We start from the raw sequence: 20,148 nt of genomic DNA on the forward strand, positions 1-20,148 counted from the left end.
TCACTCAGGCCATATCAGCATGGTCTAGCCATCCCATCTTGTGCTAGGAAGAACGCGGGGAATCCATCAGGTGAATGAATGGACGCTCAGTCACGCCATACAAGCATGACCTAGTCATCCCACCTTGAGCTCTCCCCCCTTCCTCTCCCTCTACCACCTCTACCCCTTCCCCTCGCACTTCCCCTCCACTTGAACGGTCTCTGCGCCGTATCATCGTCAGCTCTCCTCTTGGACCCAGAAACCGGCGATACCGGCCCAGCACTGCTCCCCCGCGTCGGCCTCCCAACGGCCTCCCTCCCCCTGTCATCTCTCCACACCGTCGGCACAACCTCCTCCTCCAACGATTCCTCCATGCGCTCACACTCCTGGTGTTCCTCGGACCCGAGCTCGTGCAAATGCACCTCGCACCACCTCTTCTGCAGCTCATCGACACCCTGTCCGTCAGACGAGCCCCTGGCGGCTGCGACTTCGTGTACGAAAGTCTTCAGCACCTCGTTCTGGCGGACTTGCAGTTCCATCGCTTCCATCTGACTGAAGTTCCAGCGCGTTGCGAACAGAATGGCTACCCACCGCCGCAACGGCGCGTCGGCTGGCAGCCACTCGAACAGCGGGAGTACGGCGTCTACCTCGGGCAGCTGACCCGGTTTGTTGCAGTTTGTGTGCTGGAAGCGTAGGAGCACTTGGAAGGCTTCTTCGTATTCCTTGCGCAGATAGGTGAGGACGTACAAGGTAATGAGGTTCTCGTAGTGAAGCATGAGGGTGATGAAGCGTTTTCCGTACGGCTCCGTTTCGAGGTGCTTCCACAATTTGCCGTACATGGCGCTTATGACGATGCGCGCTTTTCCGGGGACGCGGTAGTTGATCTCGTCTGCAAATTGGAGTATGTCGCGTGATTTATAGTAGGCGCAGTGTGAATACGAGTCGGGGCCGCTGGAGACGACGTTTGTGATTCGGGATGCAAGATTTGGCTTTGGCGTGTTGGATGTTGTCGTAGGCGGAGGCGTGTAGGGTGTCTCATGCGAGCCAAAGCTGGGCACGTTTTGTGTGTCGAGTCGCAGTGCTGCGGGTCCCGTTGGTACCGGCATGCGTTCTCGTGTCGCGGCAGGGAGATCGCATCGGACACCTTGTAGTCTGCAGTTTTGGCATGATTGGCCGAATGCTATGTGGGAGAGATTGCAGAGCTGTGGAAGGTATACTTTGCACTGGTATCCCTTTTCAACACAGTGCGAGCATCCTAGTCCATCGGCCACTTTGCCATAGTGATGCTGAATGGCTCGGGCATGTGCAATTTCCAGCTTCCGCGGGTAGGATAATGTATTCCATCCTGTGCTAATGGCAAACCGATATCCAAACTCATCGTCTGCAGGCGGGTCTGGCCCGACTGCGAAATCCGCAAGGTCTTTCAAATGCTCCAGTGGGTCTGGTCTGCGGGGTGATGAGGGTCGGGATTCGGTTGTTCGCTGGGTACGCTTCCTGGATATGCTGGGGCTAGGCCTTGACTCTATAGTTGCCCACGGATGTCGGTCTCGCATCACCTTCTCTAATAGTGGATTTTGGGCAACTTCGGCCTCGTCGAGCTCGATGATCATTTCCGTCACTCCTTTGGGTTTTGCTTGTTCCAGGACTCCCTGCGTCATTTCTTCTTCCATCTTCATAGGAGTTGTAATTTCAGCTTTTGCCTGTTCCAAGACCCTCTGTGCCACTTCTTCTTTCATCCTCATGCTAGGTGTTAAGATTGCAACACCTGGGTATTCAGACTGCAATTCTTCCCGATAGTCCGGAGTGAGGCCATGGTCGTCTATTGTGAAAGCGACTTGTTTGACACAAGCCGGAATCTTGGCCTCGCGAATTTGCACCCATGACATATCTCTGACTATACTCTTTAGATCTGGGGCCACAACTGTAATCTCTTGTGTCTGGGTTGCGGATTCAGTGTAGACAAGCTCTGGTTCAACAGGTTCGAGTGTTCCAGCAGGATCCTTGATCAGTTCCTCGTAAAATCCGACAGCGGCGCTGACAAAGTTTTTGAACATGTCCCTGGTTTCAATCGTACAACTTCCAATGAAGCCGCCATCTTGATTCTTGACAGAGAGTTCTAACGTCTTAGGTAGGTTGGCGGAAACAAGGCCTGGCTCGACATTGCGTATAGCGCGAAAGATGGCGCATTCCTTGGCCGTCAAAGCAAATTGGTACGTCTGTGCGCTGCCAAATGTCATGTCGAGAGAAGTACCGGCTGCACGTCGCTGGGTGCGAAAAATACGGGGTGGTGGTGGTGGTGTTCGTGCTGGTACGTGTTCAGAGGTTCGGCGAAAGAAAGCTGTCGCTTGCCGCTTAAGATGGGACCCAGGGCTACCTACGTAGGTGTCTACTGCGAAAAAACAGGCAGGCAAGATAATTGAGAAGAGAGAACGAAAGAAGGAAACATGCAATATATGACCCAAACAAAAGTGGCAGGGAACTAAACAAACCTTGTCTGAGCACACCTGGACGCTGGGTACATACTGGTACAGAGACAACGCGCTTCGCGTCGCCCCCGCGTCGCAACAATAGTTGCACAGGCACTACACCATTCATGGTCAGAATAGCTGAGCGCTGTTGCATACCGTTTTCCACAGACACATGAAGACGTGTATGTACGTGGCCATGTATCCACCAACCAAGCCCCGGAGGTCATTCCTTTTGGTGGATTCATGTTCAATAGAAGATGCCGGGGGAAATCCAGCTATTGACGTCATTGGGTAGATTGGACTTTAGTGCGACAGGAGGCCCCGCTGAAAGCCGCCGCTTTGAGATTAGCGCCTTCTGATCACACGAAACCGCTACAGGCCAGGAGACGGCGACGACGCGACTTCAACCCAACTTTCGATTTTTCATCATCATATCAAATGTTTATTATAACTACATGGCTTCTATGAGCGATGTACTATTCTGACTTTGCGCTTATCGGCCATCTGTCGTATACATGGCCAGCTGACCCAGCGCCTCCTTCTCCAACAGAGACTTGAATGGACGCTGATCATCACATGGATGGATAAGATCGCCTGTGCGTGCTTGCCAAGGACGTACGACAAGGGATAACAAGGGGTAGAATCTTCACGAAGAGAGCAAAGAGAGCCATTTGTAGAAATCCCTTGTACTTATTTGCCGATATGGCAATTGCCAGGTTCTACACATGACCTGTCCTTGCCATATCACACGACTTGGAGGTTCTAGTTAACCCGGCCAATGAGCGCCATCGCCCAAACTCTAAAAAGGAAAGAGAGCATTCGCCAAGGCGGTGACCGGCTCTTTATAGTGCGCAAGTATCGCCGCGGCTAAGAGATATTTTTGACATCAGACTATCGCTTTGATGTGGAGGAGAAGAGAAGGAAATATTGAGGTGCGGTTTGGATTAATCCCGCCGCTTCGCTATCATCGACGCATAAGAGCAGTAGAGCTTGCCAGAGGCATCGAAATGAAAAGATAGCCCAGCCGTCGTTGAGAAGGAGCAAGAAGAGGGTACCACCGCCAGTCATCTAGGACTCCGTACTGGCTTTGTATTCCCCAACAGGAGTGACTTCAAGCTACCTAGGTAGTTGGTCGTTGTATCTCCTGGATGTACTATAACATCTCCTATACCACTTGGATACATGCCTCTAGGACCCCGACACACTATCGTCGGCCGGGACACCAGACAAGACGGAGTCTTGCATACACTCGACTTAGCTGTCACTACGATGAGAATCAGAAGTAAAGTCAAGAGAGGAGGTGGGAGACGCGACGACTGAAAATTCCCTATAGATTGCGGACAACTGACCTAATGGCAGTGCGCCTACTTCTGGTCACCATTTCACCATCGCTCTCTTGGTATGCCAATGAATGATAGACTTTACGTATAGTTCTATTTTTCGCACCTCCCCGCCCATCAAGGCCAAGTAGAGAACTCGGCGCATGCAGCTCACGTAACTGCAACTTGCTGAATAATACAAGAGCATGTTTTGCTAGTCAACTACTTCATTTAAGATATTATGGGCTTAATACGACGTACAAAAGCAACTACAAGCTGAGTGACGGTACTTGTACCTCCAAAATGTCAAGTAGCGGGTCCTATCCGAAGAGCTGCGGCTGAGACCTCAGCCTCCACGTTACTTCCACACACTACCCCGCGTCTCACTCATCTGAAAGCAACATCAAAACCACACCGTCAATCAACAACGCCAAGAACATCAGCATGCATGTAATTATAGCCGCATATTCGTCAGCTCCGCCAATCACACGTCCACTGCCGCCAGAGTGGCTGTGGCTGTGGATCGCCGTGTAAACCGGTTACTAACCCTTCCAGGTAAAAGCCATCGGAGCAAACATACAGTATGTATACTGCGGAAACGTGGCGTCAGATTACTTCCCCTCCATGTCGAAATTCCCTCAGCCGCTCGCTTGAAAGCGCGCCTGACTGCATCCCGCACCACCATTTTCGTCTCGGCAGGCTCGACCCGCCTCCACTAAACCGCGCAAGTGGTGAGACCTGACGAGACAGCAACGGCGACGTCGAAATTGATTGTACGTAAAAAATCTCGAGATGGGCTGAGTTTGCTAACGAGATGGTTGCTGACGTTGGCCTTTTTTGAACTTACTAACGTTGCTGAGCTCGCGCAGTCTCACGACGTGGCATTGGGGCAATGCTGGTATACGAGTATCACGAGCTTCTCATATGAGGCTGGATGGGGAGGCAGAAATGGGTATAAGAGAGGGTGGTTCTGGGTGGAATGCAAGAATATCTCATAGCATCACAACAACTCATCTACAAGAATAACATCTTCTTCACATCTCCATACTTCAATACCTCACTTCACCACCACCCCCTCCTTACAACACCCAAACCAACCCAAACCAACCCACTACACAACATGAAGCCCTCAACCATCCTCGCTACTCTCACCACCTTTGCCGCCACCACGCTCGCCGCGCCCTCCCTCCCCCCGCGACGCCCCCGTAGTCTTCAAAGTCCAACTCTCAAACGACCAAAGCGGCAAAAACGCAAACGTCGACATCATTCCCAACACGGGCGCCAAAACCTTCGACCAACTCTTCGGCTCCGCTTTTGGCAACCCTGTCCTCGCTACCTCGCTGCAGGCCGTTACCCCCCGGCGCGGGTGGCAACAATGTGCGCTGCGTGGTACGCAACCCGGCTGTTTACGGGGATATCTATCTGAATGCTTGGAACACTTTTGTGGATTTGGATGTGACGAGTGAGGCTAGGCCGATGGATGTTACGGCGTTTACTATTGAGTGTAGTTTGTAGATGGGTATGAGGGAGTTTGGAGGGGTGAGCGGGTTGATGGATGAGGCTGTGAGAGGTTATCCTAGGACGGTCCTTTTTTGTGGGTATTGGGCATAGCGAGTTGGAGTACTTGTCTTTCTTAAAGATTGTCCGAGTTTCTGCATGTACACATTCATTTATCGTGGACGATGGGGATTATTAGACAGTATTGGTAGTTCATAATGCCACTCTTTTGTGGGTTTGAAATCATTTGTTTTACCACGTTGCCTCTCTCATTTGTGTATCTGGTTTATTTGGATAGCGAAAGTGGTGGATGGTTTGTGAATGTGTTTTGTAGACATGTACATTACACGCTTAAAGTATACGTCGTATAGCAACAGAATAACAAACTTGATGACTAGCTATGGTAGGGGTTATGAGATGATGTAAAAGATCAGCCGGGAGTTCTCGGATACACTGGGATTTGTAGTATTATTTTGCTGTTCATCGCTCCGACTATCAAGGGACATGCCCACTTTCCACGGCCAGACAACCGCATCAGAGTTTCAGGCGTCCTTCATCTTTCTCCCAATCAAACTCTACCAGACAATCCACTTCTCGAAGTACACCTTTTCGCCCCGAATTTCCCAGCTTCCGATGTTTAATATCACCCGTTTTATTGAGTTGTCACCACAGAGTCCATCAAATCCACATCATAATGCGGGAGTTCAGCTGCTAACCCTTGTAATTCATGGATGGTCTGTGAAAAGCCATCAGAGGAATTAAAAAATCGATCATTATCGGCAGACTCCGCAACAATCAATCGGATCGGCATGATTGATTCCTATCTAGGTTAAAGGCTGCCTAATGAAGTAATTCTTTAACCTATATAGGAATCAATCATGTCAATCGATTGATTGTTGCGGAGTCTGATTATCGGCTCATAAAAGCCCCATTCAGCGAAACTCCAATATCCATGGAGGCTCGAATAGCTCGGTCATTATGTAGACGTGCCACATGACGAGATACATCATCACCATGCTGAAGCTCGTCGTGGATTTCCTTGGCACGACGCTCCACTATTTTGAGTACTGGAAGAATGTCTCTAGTAGTCGTGCGTCTATTAGAGATGATGTCTTCGACCATATCTAGATGCTCTAGAGCTTGTGCAAGGTGGCCGTTTGCCATTCTGTGGTACAAATCCTCCTCTTGCCACACCGTTGACCGTGTTTCGTGTGTCGTCGGTCGTGGTTCTGGTTGCGCCTGAACTGGTGGCAGGTTTGCTGTTGAAGATGTGTTGGTAGAGGCAGTCACTCGCGTATACCATGCTCGTTTGCATTGCGGGCATGTGTTGTTCTGTCGACTCCCACTGTTGAGGTATCTTTCGAGGCACTCTTGGCCAAAGCGATGGTAACAGTTGTTTACGAGCACAGTGACTGCTTGGTGTGATTTGTCATATGTTTCTTGACAGATACAGCATATTTCGCCGGGGCATGCGGTTGGAAGCGGGACTATTTTTGTTGTCCTAAAGTCCTCCAATGTGCCGATTGCGGGACTGTCGACTTCGTTAGCCATGTTAACATCCGAAGATTCTGGAAGATGTATACCTTGACGGGGCTGTAGAGTAGCTCGACGACATGTCGGCGGTATGCTGTGTGGTATTGATGTTCACTGTAAGGGGCAGATGCTGTGCTTGGGGATCGGAAAAGTGGTATTATTTGCGACTTCCGGAAGCGAAGATGCAGAGAACCAAGCGAGTTCCCTGGACATAATAATACGCGTCATTCTTATGCTGGCAGGAGTCCCTGACTGAACCCTTGGTGCACACAACCGAATAGTAACCATGGTCGAGATGACTCTTGGATAAAAACATCTCCGCATCACATAAGGCTTTATTACCTACTGATGAAGGCGTTACATATGCGCGCATACAACGATAAAAGTACATGTGCTGTACACATGTACGAACCGTCCTAGCACCTAAGGCCATCTGGCCATTTCGCTCAATATGGTACAATCGACCAATATCAGAAGCCAGAATGGTCTAGATGAAGTCACTGGTACGCAGAGATGCGTGTATTCTCAGTGGTGACGAAGAGTGTGGTAGACGACGTTCGATGGTTCGCCTCAGCGCCAGGCCCAGGTACAATGTATAGAGGAATTGCGTAGGCAGATATGTGACCATGACGGGATCTAGGATCACCATAGGGTCAATACACTTTGCATGCTATTGAACGCTTAATAATCCATTCAGGGTTTTCGATAACGTGGGATTTCAGTAAACATGTCAGCTCGATGCTGCCAGCCTTTCCGCCAGCAGTTCACGCGATCTCGACGCAGGGGCATCTGGGGAAAATTTCGATCCCTCGCTTCCATTGGGCAGACAGTCATGAATATGACATCTGCAGCACGACTACGTGTCAAACTCGAGGGCGATGCGATGCGATGGTTGCCAATTGAGGCGGTGCGTTGTCGCGACGAAACTTCACTTGCGCTCGCGTTCCGTCCAATCACAGGCGGGCTGCTCCTGCGTCACTGGGGCGGAGCTTCAGCCGCCTCATCATCAGCACCCGACAACGCCTCTACACATGTCGCCATCTAATTCCCTCTTTCGCACGCATATACCGGGTTTGGGATAACGTGGCACCAGTACGGCTGCTGCATCTTGCGTTGTCAGTTTCCGCCGATCAATACAAGACTGACACGGCCCCAAGTACTATGGCAGGCACTCTTTGTCCCATCATCCCTCTTCAAGCTTCCCCTCCCTAATTCCAGCCCTATCAAATACGGCCATTGGCATGTTTCTTCGATTCGTTTAGACCAGGTTCTAGAGCCGATGAGTTTTGCCATCGGCTCTTGTCGGGCAGAGTGCCACCAGGACATGAACACATGACGCAAGCGTACTGCAGCAATCCATGGAGAAAGCCAAATAACAACAGTGAACAGGTAAATTTGAATTGATGTTAATGATACATCTTGATCAACCCGGTTCGACAGAAAAATCGCGGCCGCAGTGGCCGCCTTCTGGAAAAACCCGACAACGCCTAACCCAAGACATGAAGGAGTCGTAAAGAAACATATACCGTTATTTCATCAATCAGAATCCACCCACAGATGGCATGCACGCTAAACAAATTGATAAGTGGGAGATCGAGCTCGCCGAAAATACGGGGTATAGGGCAAATGCTTTTCGGGCCGCTCGATTGTGGCGAAGAAGAAGAAGAAGCCACAGCTGGCCTGTCCGTCATCATGTGCTTCGGCGTATTCGTTGATTTATTGGAATAGGCGCATTTACGAAAACGTTCGATTCGTTTGCGATGCGGGACTGCTTCTCTTCGTACTCGAGGGAAGACATCTTCAGGTCGTCGATTTGTGCCTATCCAATCAGCTCTTGTTCGCCATGCCATGGAAAGCTCAAAGTACCTTGGTCAAGGGGGGTCCAATCGTTGTGATCAAGAAGCCATCGCGTCCCTAAAGGTCACATCAATACCCCGTTCTCGTCACTGGTAATGGCCGACAAGTACCTGGAAGGTGTACGGTCGAACGATGGCATCCGGCCCACAATGATAGCGGATCTCGTTTTGGATGACGGCTCTTGAGATGCCGAAGCCTGGGACGAAGTAGGAGTTGGGCACCGCCATGATGTTTAACTTGCAACAGTCACGATGAAGAGGTGTTATGGGGCAGCTATGGTATGTGTTCGTGCGTTGATGGTACAGGGAGGAGGTTGGGCACGCCGAAAACTTATACACATACCGACAGCCTTGCAGGTCGACTCTCGGTTACCTACAAATATCTACACCGGACCCTCTCCGGATGAAGATGTGATGCGTCGATTGCAACCAAGTCCCGCGTTGGGCGTGGACGCACTGATGCCGTTCGCCTCATTGTTCGCCCTACGAAGCCCAACCGACGCCATTGGGCACCGAGTAAGACCGACGTGGAGCACTCTCTCAATCAACCACTCACAAAATTTCCCCTGCATTACCTGGTATGTCTGGCATACTCGACGCACTACAACCGTTTGGCAATATGCCTCATGTCTCGGCGCTAATGCCAGGCGCAGCCAACGCAACTGCCACGTCTACAGTGTAAAGGTCATTTCGAACGACTGCGCATGCTTTAAGACGATCTCTTTGCCACCGCAATCTCAAACTAGTCTTGCCGTATGCTTTCTTTTCACTACACCTTCCTGCAAAGGCCCAAGTCCAGCAGCTGATGTTGTCCAAGTGCAAGAATCTTGCGCGTAAAACCTCTTGGCTGCAAGATTGTACGCCGATCACCACCACCCGGGTTGGCTTCCGCCATCGCGACCAGCGTGTCACTCCACGGTAACCGAACTGAGGAATTTCCAGCAAGTCGGTGTTGGAGAATTTGTCCACTTTTGCTTCACCGCTAGGTCCGGCAAGCGAAGGATGCGAGCATGGTAAGGAGATCCCTTCCACCACACACGCCCTGGGTATGAGTGCATCAACCACAAGACTAGACCAAGGCGGAACTAGCCAGAACCCGTATCACCGCATTATTCGCCATATCATTAGCTTATCCACCGACCGTACCCAGGTACTTGGGCTTCTTCTACGGAAGGCCAAAGCAGCGCCGGCATAAAGTGGCGAGTATACACAGCTTATCTGTGAGGCGAGCCTGGATTACCCCGCTTGTCGTCGACGACGATCTGCTTCGACACTACTACTACCAGAAGGACCCGGATTGCGAGTGTAGCATCGGTGGCTCAAAACATACCCCATCCCACCCTTTGACGGTAACATGGATGTGAGGCTGTTCGATTACGAGTGCCCACCACCTTTCTTCCTTCCGGGCTTCCGGGACAGAACGCCTTCCCAAGCTATCGTGGCTCGGCAGACTATCCAGCATATTGGAACTGTAATTTCGACCAAAGATGACCACCCTAATGCAATTGAGCAGGAAGTCTCGGCTTTTAGGAGAGCCGATTGAGTTGCGTACACGTGTGCGATTACACGAACATGTGCCCAATGCCCAATATTCAAGCAGCCCACTTCGAATGCGGGAAGCGCCGTATCATATTGAGACGGCTATCAGCTCCATGCGCCAGGCTTACCCCGCATGTTTCCAGATGCAGTCTCCCATAAGCCAACTCACCATGCATGATTCGTCAAATGGTATCATCAAAGCCGACGTCATATCTTCCCTTTGGAAGCAATAACCACGACACAGCAGATATTATGAGAAGAAGGCGGAGTTGGTGTTTCGGGGGGTTCAAGCATCGCAAGGGTGACCTTGCGAGGAAAGTGTCACACCACGCCTCAATTATATGGAAGTCAACTTGGCCGAGTAAAAGTAAGACAGCATGGCGCAGTCCGCGGCATTTGGTAGTCCGCCGTGGGCGCAAATATGGGGCGCGACTCTTGACTGCAATCATGCAAGAAGGTCAAAAGTACTTGGTTTGTTTGGGATAACTGTACCACGCTTATACAACGAATAGCAGCTCAGCGCTTGGTTCTAATGCCAGTTTTCAGGTACGATGCCCACTTTCGGTTGAGCCTTGCATGTCTGCCCAACCACCGATATCCTGAAGCTACAGATGGATAAGAAGTAACGCGCTACACCAAAACGCCAATGAATCATGGTCTGTTAGAGATGGTACTGTAGCAGGCTATGCAACCATCGTAGCAAGTTTACCAAATCCTTTACCAGGTCAGAGCATGTATTACTCCCCTAATGCAGCTACAACGATGTGGTCTCCACTCTTCCGATAATGGAACAAGTGTGCTTGTATCACCAAGAACCCATCGTGACATAGCTGGTTAACAGGTGTTTATTCTTCGCAATAATCGCTGCATACGGCTTTTCTGGTAGTCGTTGCCTTACTAGATGTGAACAGACGGACTTGAGTATGGTGCTGGTCTTAGTCGAAGCCATGGTACATACCAGGTTAATCCTGGAAGGAGAACCCGGAACAAAAGCTGTGATAGACACATGAACCAACGGTATGGTCCTGCACCAGCCTTTCACATCTTCCGGTCAGCTACACTGCCAACGTGACGCCTCACAAGGACCGCAAAAAACACGGTCAAGTTTCCACAACCAGTCGCCCGCCTTATTCACTAATATCAACAAGGGATATTTTCTTCCGGTGGATACCCGAACAGCCTCAGCTGCTTCACTATCTCGATCACAATACTGCCACGACATACGATCAAGGATATCCGGACCCTCAGCACACCGTAACTACGAAACACACTTTACGCTTCACCCAACGATTGGCTCTGATGTTCCAGCACTGCCACATGAAGAGGAGGAAGAAATGACTCGGTTTCAGAAATCAACCAGAATCTTCGACGCATGCATCAGCACATGCTTACAAGACGGCGATAAGTCAGCAAAACACGTGTGCAATAACGCTTACCTACCACTAGCCAAACTCTCAAAGGCCCGCGTGAACCACAGATCTATCGTACAACCATCCTTGATCGTGCATGTCATTCGGCTACGGCAAGCGCCGGAAAATGCTAATTGCCCCCCCTCCCCCCTCCATTGATGTGGATCATCGATCACGCACGGAGCATTACCAAGGCTTTTTTTTCGTGGCTGGGATTTTCCTACCGTACGTACACCCATCTCACGTAAAAAAACCCGAAATACACTCAGGATAAACCCCGTTCCCATGTCGTGGGGCGGCTGGAGAGGGGGTTGTTGTGGCCGAAAAGTGAGGCGCGACAGAGGCGGGTGTCCGGAAGTGGGATTTTTGACTATGCCGATTGCGGCGTGGGTGTGTGCTGAGCATGGAGGGTTGACCGCTTTTTTTTCAAGACACGGATTTTGGTCTTTTGTATGGGGGGTGGCTTTCTATACTCGACGAGTTTTGGACTGATATGTGAGGTGGTGAGAGTGTCTGGGCGAGTGCAATGTACACAGGGTTACTGTTTAGTGCTCCCAGGGGCTTAGTTTGCCGACCAATAGACTGAGGGGGTAGATTACGTTTTGGCTGGAGACCGATATCCGGCTAGTAGTCGACGGCGGCTCCTTTTCCCACTGGTGGAGATGACCAGCAAGGCAGTGTAGGTGTACCTGATGTTAGGGGGGGGGGAGGGGTTGGCAGCTGTGAAGTCAGATGGTCAAAGCTTTTGATTCGCTGCTGAGGGAAAATGGGGCGAGACCAGGTATGTCGATCTCCAGAGTTTTGTCGATGCGGACCCGCTTTGAGGCTTTGCTCGGTGTAGACGCGCGACATGTCCATATTCTGGCGTGTTGAGGCTTATGAAGACGAACCTCTTTTGGTGGAGTTGAGTCTTGTATAAAGTCTCCTCGCACGTCTTGCACCTTAGTAGTCAGACCCAAGGCTTGTGCTATATAGACAGTGGATATTTAGAGGCCCATGCAGAGAGATTGGATAGCCAGTCCTTGTTTGGATTGATGAAAGGATAGATTGATTGGCAAAAGGGGTTTACTGTACTCTACAACGAGTTATGCTTGATGTATACGGCTATTCAACGCAATTTGTTTATACTAATGTACGTGTAGACAATGATGGTCAAGATAGACGCACGTGTCTATAGACTCGCATCTTATCAAGTGTATGTATTGTGGTAGAGGGATAGCCTCAATAGTCAGAAGAGAGGCTGCCGACCCGCAATCGGTAGAGAGTAGAGAACAAGAAGGTATCCGAACAATAAACGGTAGTATTAAGAATGGTGTACGATAACTGATCCGATGATGTCGAGCTTCTCCTCGCGGAGTCGCCCTAAAATACTCAACCCTAGCGCCGATTACCTAACGCCGAACACGTGACAAGCTACTACACCACAGTATATAGCGTGTATTTTCAAATTGCCTTTTTTTGTGCGGGCATACACGTTAAGCTACCCTGTATATCTAAAGACCGACGATTCAACAAAGCTGTGCGTACCTACTACTCTAACCCTTCCCCACCTTATAAATCCCGTAGTTATACACTACGGCTATAAACAAAAAACTGTAATCCTTGCTCTAGACATTATCACAATCCGCGCTTACTTCCCCATCAACCCTAACTATCTCCTTCCCCCCTCCCGTACAAAACCCCGTATCAGCGCTCATACAAAAGACAGTGGAAGCAGTCTGAGCGGATAGTCACATGTGAAGCATGGTCTAAGGGTTGTGAGTGTGGTGGATTGGGTTGGATTTGTGGAAGTGGGGGTAGTATAAGGTTGTGGGATGTAGGGGTTAGATGGGTGCGGGAGTGGGAAGGGGAAGGGAAGGAGGGGGTAGGGGTAGGGTGTGTGGTTAGGAAAGGGAGAGGGAAGATCGGTGTGGGTGTATAGAAGGAGGGGGAAGGGTGTGGGGTTAGAGAAGGGAGGAAGCAGGTGTTGTGGTGATGAATAGGATTTGCTATCTGGAATATATAGACGGATGGAGAGTTGTAGTAGAAGATGGAGTTAGATTCACTCTAGAAAATGGGTTTAGACACCACTACACAGAACATATACTCATATACCACAACCCGTCTTCCAACCAACCAACCCCACCCCACCCCCACCGCCCAAACAATTAATTACCACATGCTGTTTGCGGTCCTAAGCGACATATTCACGAGCCCAGACACGATCTTCGTCTGCGGGCGTGTGGGGAATACGAAGCTTACGAGCAGTCCAGCCCAATGATACAATCGCCTACCAAACCCAACATGGCGACCGATAACCAGCGCAAAAAAGGACGTCAGATGCAATCAATGCCCCGTTTTGTTCTGTCTGAGCAGGCGCGAGTGGACCTTTGGATTTGATTCGAGTGTTTGCTGCTTGCGATGATGTGTTGGGAAGACTGGCGAGATTGCGTTCTCGTATATGGGATGGCCTCCAACCAGATATGAGAACCAATAAAACGCATTGACTAAACGAGAATCTTGACTGTGTGGTTAAGAAGGATTCTGTTGTTGTTGTGGTGAGATAGAAGTACTTGCACGCAACGGACTGTCTCTACCAATAACCCTCATTACTGCTACATATCATGGTGCACCCCTTCGGCTTGCAGCGTCTGCTGCTGTTATTGTATTGTGAGTCCGCTCTTTCATCCATTTGTTATATCCTTTTACTTTTGTATTGATTCTCTCCACCTAGTCATAACATCTGTACTCGGCTTCGTGCCTTTCCCTCTGCAGGCCCGCCAAGGCGCATGTGCAAGTCGCTGCACATGCAGTAACTCAAGGGATGCATCCGAAATAACAACTATAATCCGCTATGGTCACATACAGGTCGATGCAAGTTCCACCCTCTTGAGGAGCAGCAGCAGTCGTGGTCTCAGAACTAATTTTCTCTTAGCTCTACCATGGCAGTACGAGGGTAGATACAAATCGACACTGGGTGTGAGTAGCTTTCCGGTTTTTTTTTCTATGCTCAACTACAAACGCTAATCCAGGCCCATTTGAAGAAATCCGGATGACAATTTCGATCCCTTCCGCGTGACTGGAACAGGGAGGAGGGACGGAGGTTGGAATTTTGCCATAGGTACTCGGGATGGCCACACACTAAGCTCCGAATGGATTGGTGGGAGAAGAGGTAAGACCTGTGTTCTTCGTGTGAGCGATGATATTGGTAGCTGATATCAACAGGCGTCCGTTTCTATTGGATGGTTATTAACGGCGACGAACGAATTCGACTCCGTGGGACTATCCTCAACGAATGTAACATGACGTTTCTCTCCGCTATATGGGGCATCAACGCTGTAAGTCTTTCGAATTGTCACGTCGAAATTACAACATTTAATCTGATTCGCTATCCAAAGGACGATTTCAACACGATATGGATCATTGGTGGAAAATTAAAGTCACCGGGTACGAGGGTGCCAAAAGTGTTCCTGGAGTTGCACTGGGAACTCGTCCATGAAGGCATCTAGTGAACGCGTGCAATGCCGAACTTGGAGTCGACACTGGGGTCATTCAGGTGCCCTTACAGGGGGAAGTTGCGTGTTGTTTCCACCAGTAATCCACGGCATCAAGTGTGCATACAAAAGCTCCTGAATGAGTCGAAAGGAAGATGGAAGTTTAATGTTTTCTCCATTGCCTGCGCGGTTCTTAATTCCTACCCACCCAATCAAGAATGTTGAGTAGTACAACTCGCAAACGGATAGTAGCCTTTATGGAGCACGCAAAATCAGTGATCGGAATGGTCTGGTCTGACTTGGTCTTGGTCTGGTCTAGACCGCCAAGACTTGGTCTGGTCTGGCGATTTTTTGAGACCGTGGTCGGACCGGTCTAGATGATCGGACCGGTCCGGCTATAAATAGGTCCACGTGACTAGATCTTAGACTAATCTAGCCAGAAAATTTAGCACAATATGAGTCATTAAGATCAAGGTAAGTCTTCTACTTACATAGAACAATCAAGTCCTTAACAACCTACTTATATACTATTGTTATGGAGCCTTCAACACCAACCTCACCGTCCCCATCGAATATTATAAGACTAGATTTAACGTCTCTTACTCCATCTCCTATCCCCACGTCATCACCCACCCCTATACTATCACCCACTCCTATTCAATATCACGAATCTCCAGATGAGTTCGTGCAGGGCGGTATCACGTACGTGAAACGTGCAATAATTGCAAGGAAGGATTTCCGTCAAGGTACATCACACATCTGGAAGTACGGACTCCAATACATTCGAGATAGCGATAAGAAAGAGGTGTATTACTGCCATGAGTGCAGGGTTGGGAAGAGCAAGCAAGAGTTGTTTGTCATCAATGGCACTTCTAGGATCCGGAATCACCTGGAACAGAAGCACCAGATTGATCCCCAGAGTGGCATCAAGCGAAAGGGTTCTGTACGGAAGTCTATAATCGACCAGCAAAAGGATGGGGCTGCTTCCAGCATCTTTTTCTGGAAGGAGTCAGTAGAGAAGTTTAAAGAGCTTCTAATTCGTTGGATTGTGTACTGCCATATCGCCTTCTTTCAATTAGAGAACCAGTACTTTCGTGAACTACTCCTCTTTTTAAATCCGGCACTACTCAACCACCTCCCGAAGGCTGCGAAGACTATCCGAAGCTGGGTAATGAATGCATTCATATCGAAGAAGCAACAGCTTAGGGAGGACCTACACCATTCACGGAGTAGGATCTCTATCTCCTTTGATCTCTGGACTTCACCAAACCCTTACGCTATCCTAGGCGTCGTCGCTATGTGGATTGATACTACCGGCATGCGACGTGTTACCGCTTTAGGTATGCGACGTATATACGGCGAACATACTGGAGAGAATCTTGGATCGGTGGTCCTTGAATTGCTGGAAGAATACGACATTAGCGGAGATCAGATTGGATACTTTATGCTGGATAATGCCTCGGCAAATGATACCGCTGTTGAGTTTATACTCAAGGATCTCTGCCCATGGATGAAGTCAAAACAACGTCGTCATCGCCGGCTGCGTTGCTTGGGCCATGTCATCAACCTCTGTTGCCAGGCGTTCCTTATGGGGCGAAACTGTGAGAAGTATCTTGCGAAGCTGGAGAAGCATCATCAACGTGGCGACTATACGAAGGTGGAAGAGCTCTGGAAGAAGTTCGGATGTTTGGGTCGTCTTCACAACCTGGTGCGATACATCAGGCTTACTCCACAACGGCGTGAGGAGTTTGCTACAATTATTATCGGCGGAGATCTTTCGCAATTCGACGGGCTTGAGCTTATCCAGAACAACTCGACCCGCTGGAACTCATGGTTTTATTCGATTACACGTGCATTAAATGTTCGAGAACGTTTAGAGCTCTTCTCGGCTCGTCATGTACCTGGAAAGGGCTCCGTAGGGATCGCGAACTTTAAGCTTGATGGACAGCACTGGTTTGAGCTTGGAAAGATTGAACTCGCTCTCAAAGACTTCTATGCTGCAACTTTGCTTTCTGAAGGTAAGAAGACGTCACTTGCGGACTGGTTTTCAACTTTGGACTGCCTTCTCCGGGAGATAAGCGAGACGAAGGATCACTACCACGACATCCACACTGAGGACGATAACAACTTTACATGGAAGTACCTTCAAGGCTGCGCTGATGCTGCTTGGTTAAAGTGCGTTGAGTACTATAACAATCAGCAGCTGAATTGGCAAAATCGATTCCCTGAAGATACTGACCTTCCACCGGCATATTATGCGGCTCAAATCCTTGATCCATATCGCAAGTGTGGATGGTTCAGGCAAGAGTGGGTTCTTCATGGCGACGAAGAGAAGAAGAGGTGGTTTGAAAACGCACAATTAGCGGTGAAGCATCTCTGGGAGACAGAGTATAAGGGAAGGTACCCTGTCGAGATGCTGCCACCACCAGCCAGGAAGGAGAGAGATCCTGACCCAGCATTTGATCGCCAGCGGGAACATAAGCGCATTCGAATAGACGCTCCAGTTTCTACAACTGATTTGTATGAACAATACATCTCTACTGACCGGCTTCATAACGAAGAGGCAGGTTGCAATGAGGCTATTGCGTACTGGCTATCTCGCTACGACTCCCAACGAGATCTCGCTCGCTTCGCTCTAGACATGTTTGCGATCTCGCCTATGTCGGATGAATGCGAACGTCTTTTTAGTAGCGCGAAGCTTACTATCGTCGATCGCCGTGGTAGGCTGAAGGCAGATATTATAGAAGCGTGCGAGTGTCTCCGGGCCTGGTATGGAAAGCCCCAAGCTGAGGGGAACAGCGATATCGAGGATAGTGAGAACGAAGACGACTAGATTGACAGTCAGTAGTAAAACACATTTCCTCGGCTTCCTTCTTTGCTTCAGCCTCATTCTTGGCGGTCTTGTTGGTCGGACCGGTCTGGTCGGACCGGTCCTTATGTAAGCACCTGGTCTGGTCTGGTCTGTACCCTCAGACCAGACCAGACCAGACCATTCCGATCACTGCGCAAAATAAGACTGAAGTATTTGAAAGTCAAGACCAAGAGGGAGGAGTCGGTTCCAAACTTCGGTTGTTGTTGTTCCTCGAGTGCATGCTTAGGCTGGTTGTTTCCTTGATTTAGGGGCTGGTGATGACATGTTCTCTTGGGGAGACGGTGTTTCAGTATACACGACAGCGTGATGTTAGTTGTTCAATAACCGAAGCTCACTGACATTAGTCCCAACAGTTTGAGGATGAAAGAGTGGAGGGTTGCGTCATTACCACAACGCTTTCCAACATTCGTCATAGCAGCGGCGGGCTTGAGGTTTTTCTTTCCCTCATCACTGGCTACGAAGATGTCCCAATCTCTCCGCCATACGCTGACGTTAGCTAACTGTAATGACATGATATCTCGGGTAATACTCCGCCGGATACGAATGGCTGCGGAAGACGACGGAAGCCAACCGTCTTACCAGCACGGTTGGGCGCTTGCCTGCCAAGCGGAAGTTTTTAGAGTTTTTGTTATGCATGATACTTTTGGCGTGTCGCGGTTTAAGTCGTTGTCCACACGTTTTTTTATGCTTTTGGAGGTCGGCTTCTACCTGCCACATGTTTCAGACTTGGGGATGGGAAAAAAGAAGGTGTATCGGTTGGTGTTAAGCGTCGGGAGATGTTCCTTGGTATCTGTCTTGGTCTTTGGCAAGAAGGAGGCTGTAACTTGTTGGACACGTTGGTTGGCGGTGTGCGCGCGGTCATTGGCCCAGGGCTTCTTTTCCGTCGATCCGGCAGACGGCATTGACTTGATAGTGTGGGGATATATTTTCGACGGCAAGGGGTCCAGAGGGATCGACGACGGCGAGCGGATAGTGACGATCAGGTGCGTATGTGTGGCACAATGTTTAGATGATGCATACCGTGAGGGTTAGATAGTGGGGGTTGGTCGAGGTAGTGCCTGGCAAAGAGGTATAGTATTGGTGATAACGTTGGGGTTGACTCTGGTGAAACCTGGAGGTGTTCAAAGCATTGTCGGTACTGACGTAGATCGCTGCGGCTGTGTTTTGAAGATCACATGCTGGGCATACGAGTGCATTAACCCATGATGACGGATGATGTGCGATCCTCCAGCATTGATCCATGGTTTGCTTCGGGTATCACAAACTTTGCCACATTCCATGCATGTGGTTGCGCGATCAGATGCGGTGTAACAGCGCCTCCATCTGGTGGATGCTTCATGATCCGCTTAGAACTTGGGGTGAGGATGTTAGTGTAAGTAATGCCACCCATGTCTACGATGACGGGACTGTGAGTTGGGCCAAGATGGCCCAGCCACTTTTTCTGACGCACCACGGCCGCCGGGCAGTTGGCATCGTTATGCAAAATACAGGATCTTCATAACCATACGACAAATTGGCATACCACGGTTTGCAGTAAAATGGACTTTCTTGGTCTTCTTTCCTGGTTTGTTACTGCCCTCATCCATACCTATACTACAGCGAAGCAAATCTCCAGTCTCGATAGTCAGTGACGAAGTGGTCAGAGCTCGGGGTCTCGACCACGAGATCATCAACGGCAAGAAATGCCCGATGCACCGGCGCGAGAACGGGCGTTATCGTGGTACAGAATTTCCGCACACGCTCATGTGAGTGGTCGAAAAAGGAAATGAAAGGGCGGGTACGGGAGAACCCCACATAAAAGAGTAAACATGGCCGGCTGTGGTTCGTCGTGTTTCGCGCGCATTTAGCAGAACAGCAGGGCCAGGACGATACTGGGCTTGATAATCAAGACAGCTCTCGACCAGTGTGAGTGCGCGGCGGATACCAGCCGACTTGTCTAGGAGGCATCCAAGTGGCTGGCGGGGTTGAGCTGTATGTACTGTACGCGGTGCAAGATGAGATTGGCGATATATTGGGCGCCATAAACGATGAATCTAGACACGCAGACCAGTATTTACCCAGTAAGCGTGCAGCCAATGGGAATAGGCGAGGTATGGCTAGCGGCTGGCACCGGGTACCTCACAGTGAGAGTAGTAGTCATGATAATCTCATCTCATCTCATCGGCATCGGCGCGCAGGCGGCAGATGGCGGCGGCAGACGGCA

At 49.8% G+C, this 20,148-nt stretch overlaps 4 protein-coding genes across 4 annotated transcripts; 2 read left to right on the forward strand and 2 right to left on the reverse strand.

Annotated features, from left to right (window-relative positions):
• Nucleotides 1-110: 110 nt before the first annotated feature.
• PtrM4_017780 (Tymo-45kd-70kd domain containing protein) lies at nucleotides 111-2,216 on the reverse strand (the record flags this gene model as incomplete). Its single annotated transcript, XM_001931651.1, has 1 exon — nucleotides 111-2,216. The coding sequence occupies one exon, from the start codon at nucleotides 2,214-2,216 to the stop codon at nucleotides 111-113; it is 2,106 nt and encodes a 701-aa protein (XP_001931686.1).
• Nucleotides 2,217-8,486: 6,270 nt separating this feature from the next.
• Nucleotides 8,487-8,880, reverse strand: PtrM4_017790 (uncharacterized protein; the record flags this gene model as incomplete). Its single annotated transcript, XM_066103295.1, has 3 exons — nucleotides 8,487-8,615; nucleotides 8,663-8,710; nucleotides 8,764-8,880. The coding sequence occupies 3 exons, from the start codon at nucleotides 8,878-8,880 to the stop codon at nucleotides 8,487-8,489; spliced, it is 294 nt and encodes a 97-aa protein (XP_065965497.1).
• Nucleotides 8,881-14,821: 5,941 nt separating this feature from the next.
• On the forward strand, nucleotides 14,822-15,088 carry PtrM4_017800 (uncharacterized protein; the record flags this gene model as incomplete). Its single annotated transcript, XM_066103296.1, has 2 exons — nucleotides 14,822-14,917; nucleotides 14,978-15,088. The coding sequence occupies 2 exons, from the start codon at nucleotides 14,822-14,824 to the stop codon at nucleotides 15,086-15,088; spliced, it is 207 nt and encodes a 68-aa protein (XP_065965498.1).
• Nucleotides 15,089-15,608: 520 nt separating this feature from the next.
• Nucleotides 15,609-17,906, forward strand: PtrM4_017810 (Dimer-Tnp-hAT domain containing protein; the record flags this gene model as incomplete). The annotated part of the gene is made up of 1 exon (XM_066103297.1): nucleotides 15,609-17,906. The coding sequence occupies one exon, from the start codon at nucleotides 15,609-15,611 to the stop codon at nucleotides 17,904-17,906; it is 2,298 nt and encodes a 765-aa protein (XP_065965499.1).
• Between the last annotated feature and the right edge of the window lie 2,242 nt (nucleotides 17,907-20,148).

Source organism: Pyrenophora tritici-repentis, chromosome 1, assembly GCF_003171515.1.
Source record: "Pyrenophora tritici-repentis strain M4 chromosome 1, whole genome shotgun sequence".
NCBI lineage: Eukaryota > Fungi > Ascomycota > Dothideomycetes > Pleosporales > Pleosporaceae > Pyrenophora > Pyrenophora tritici-repentis.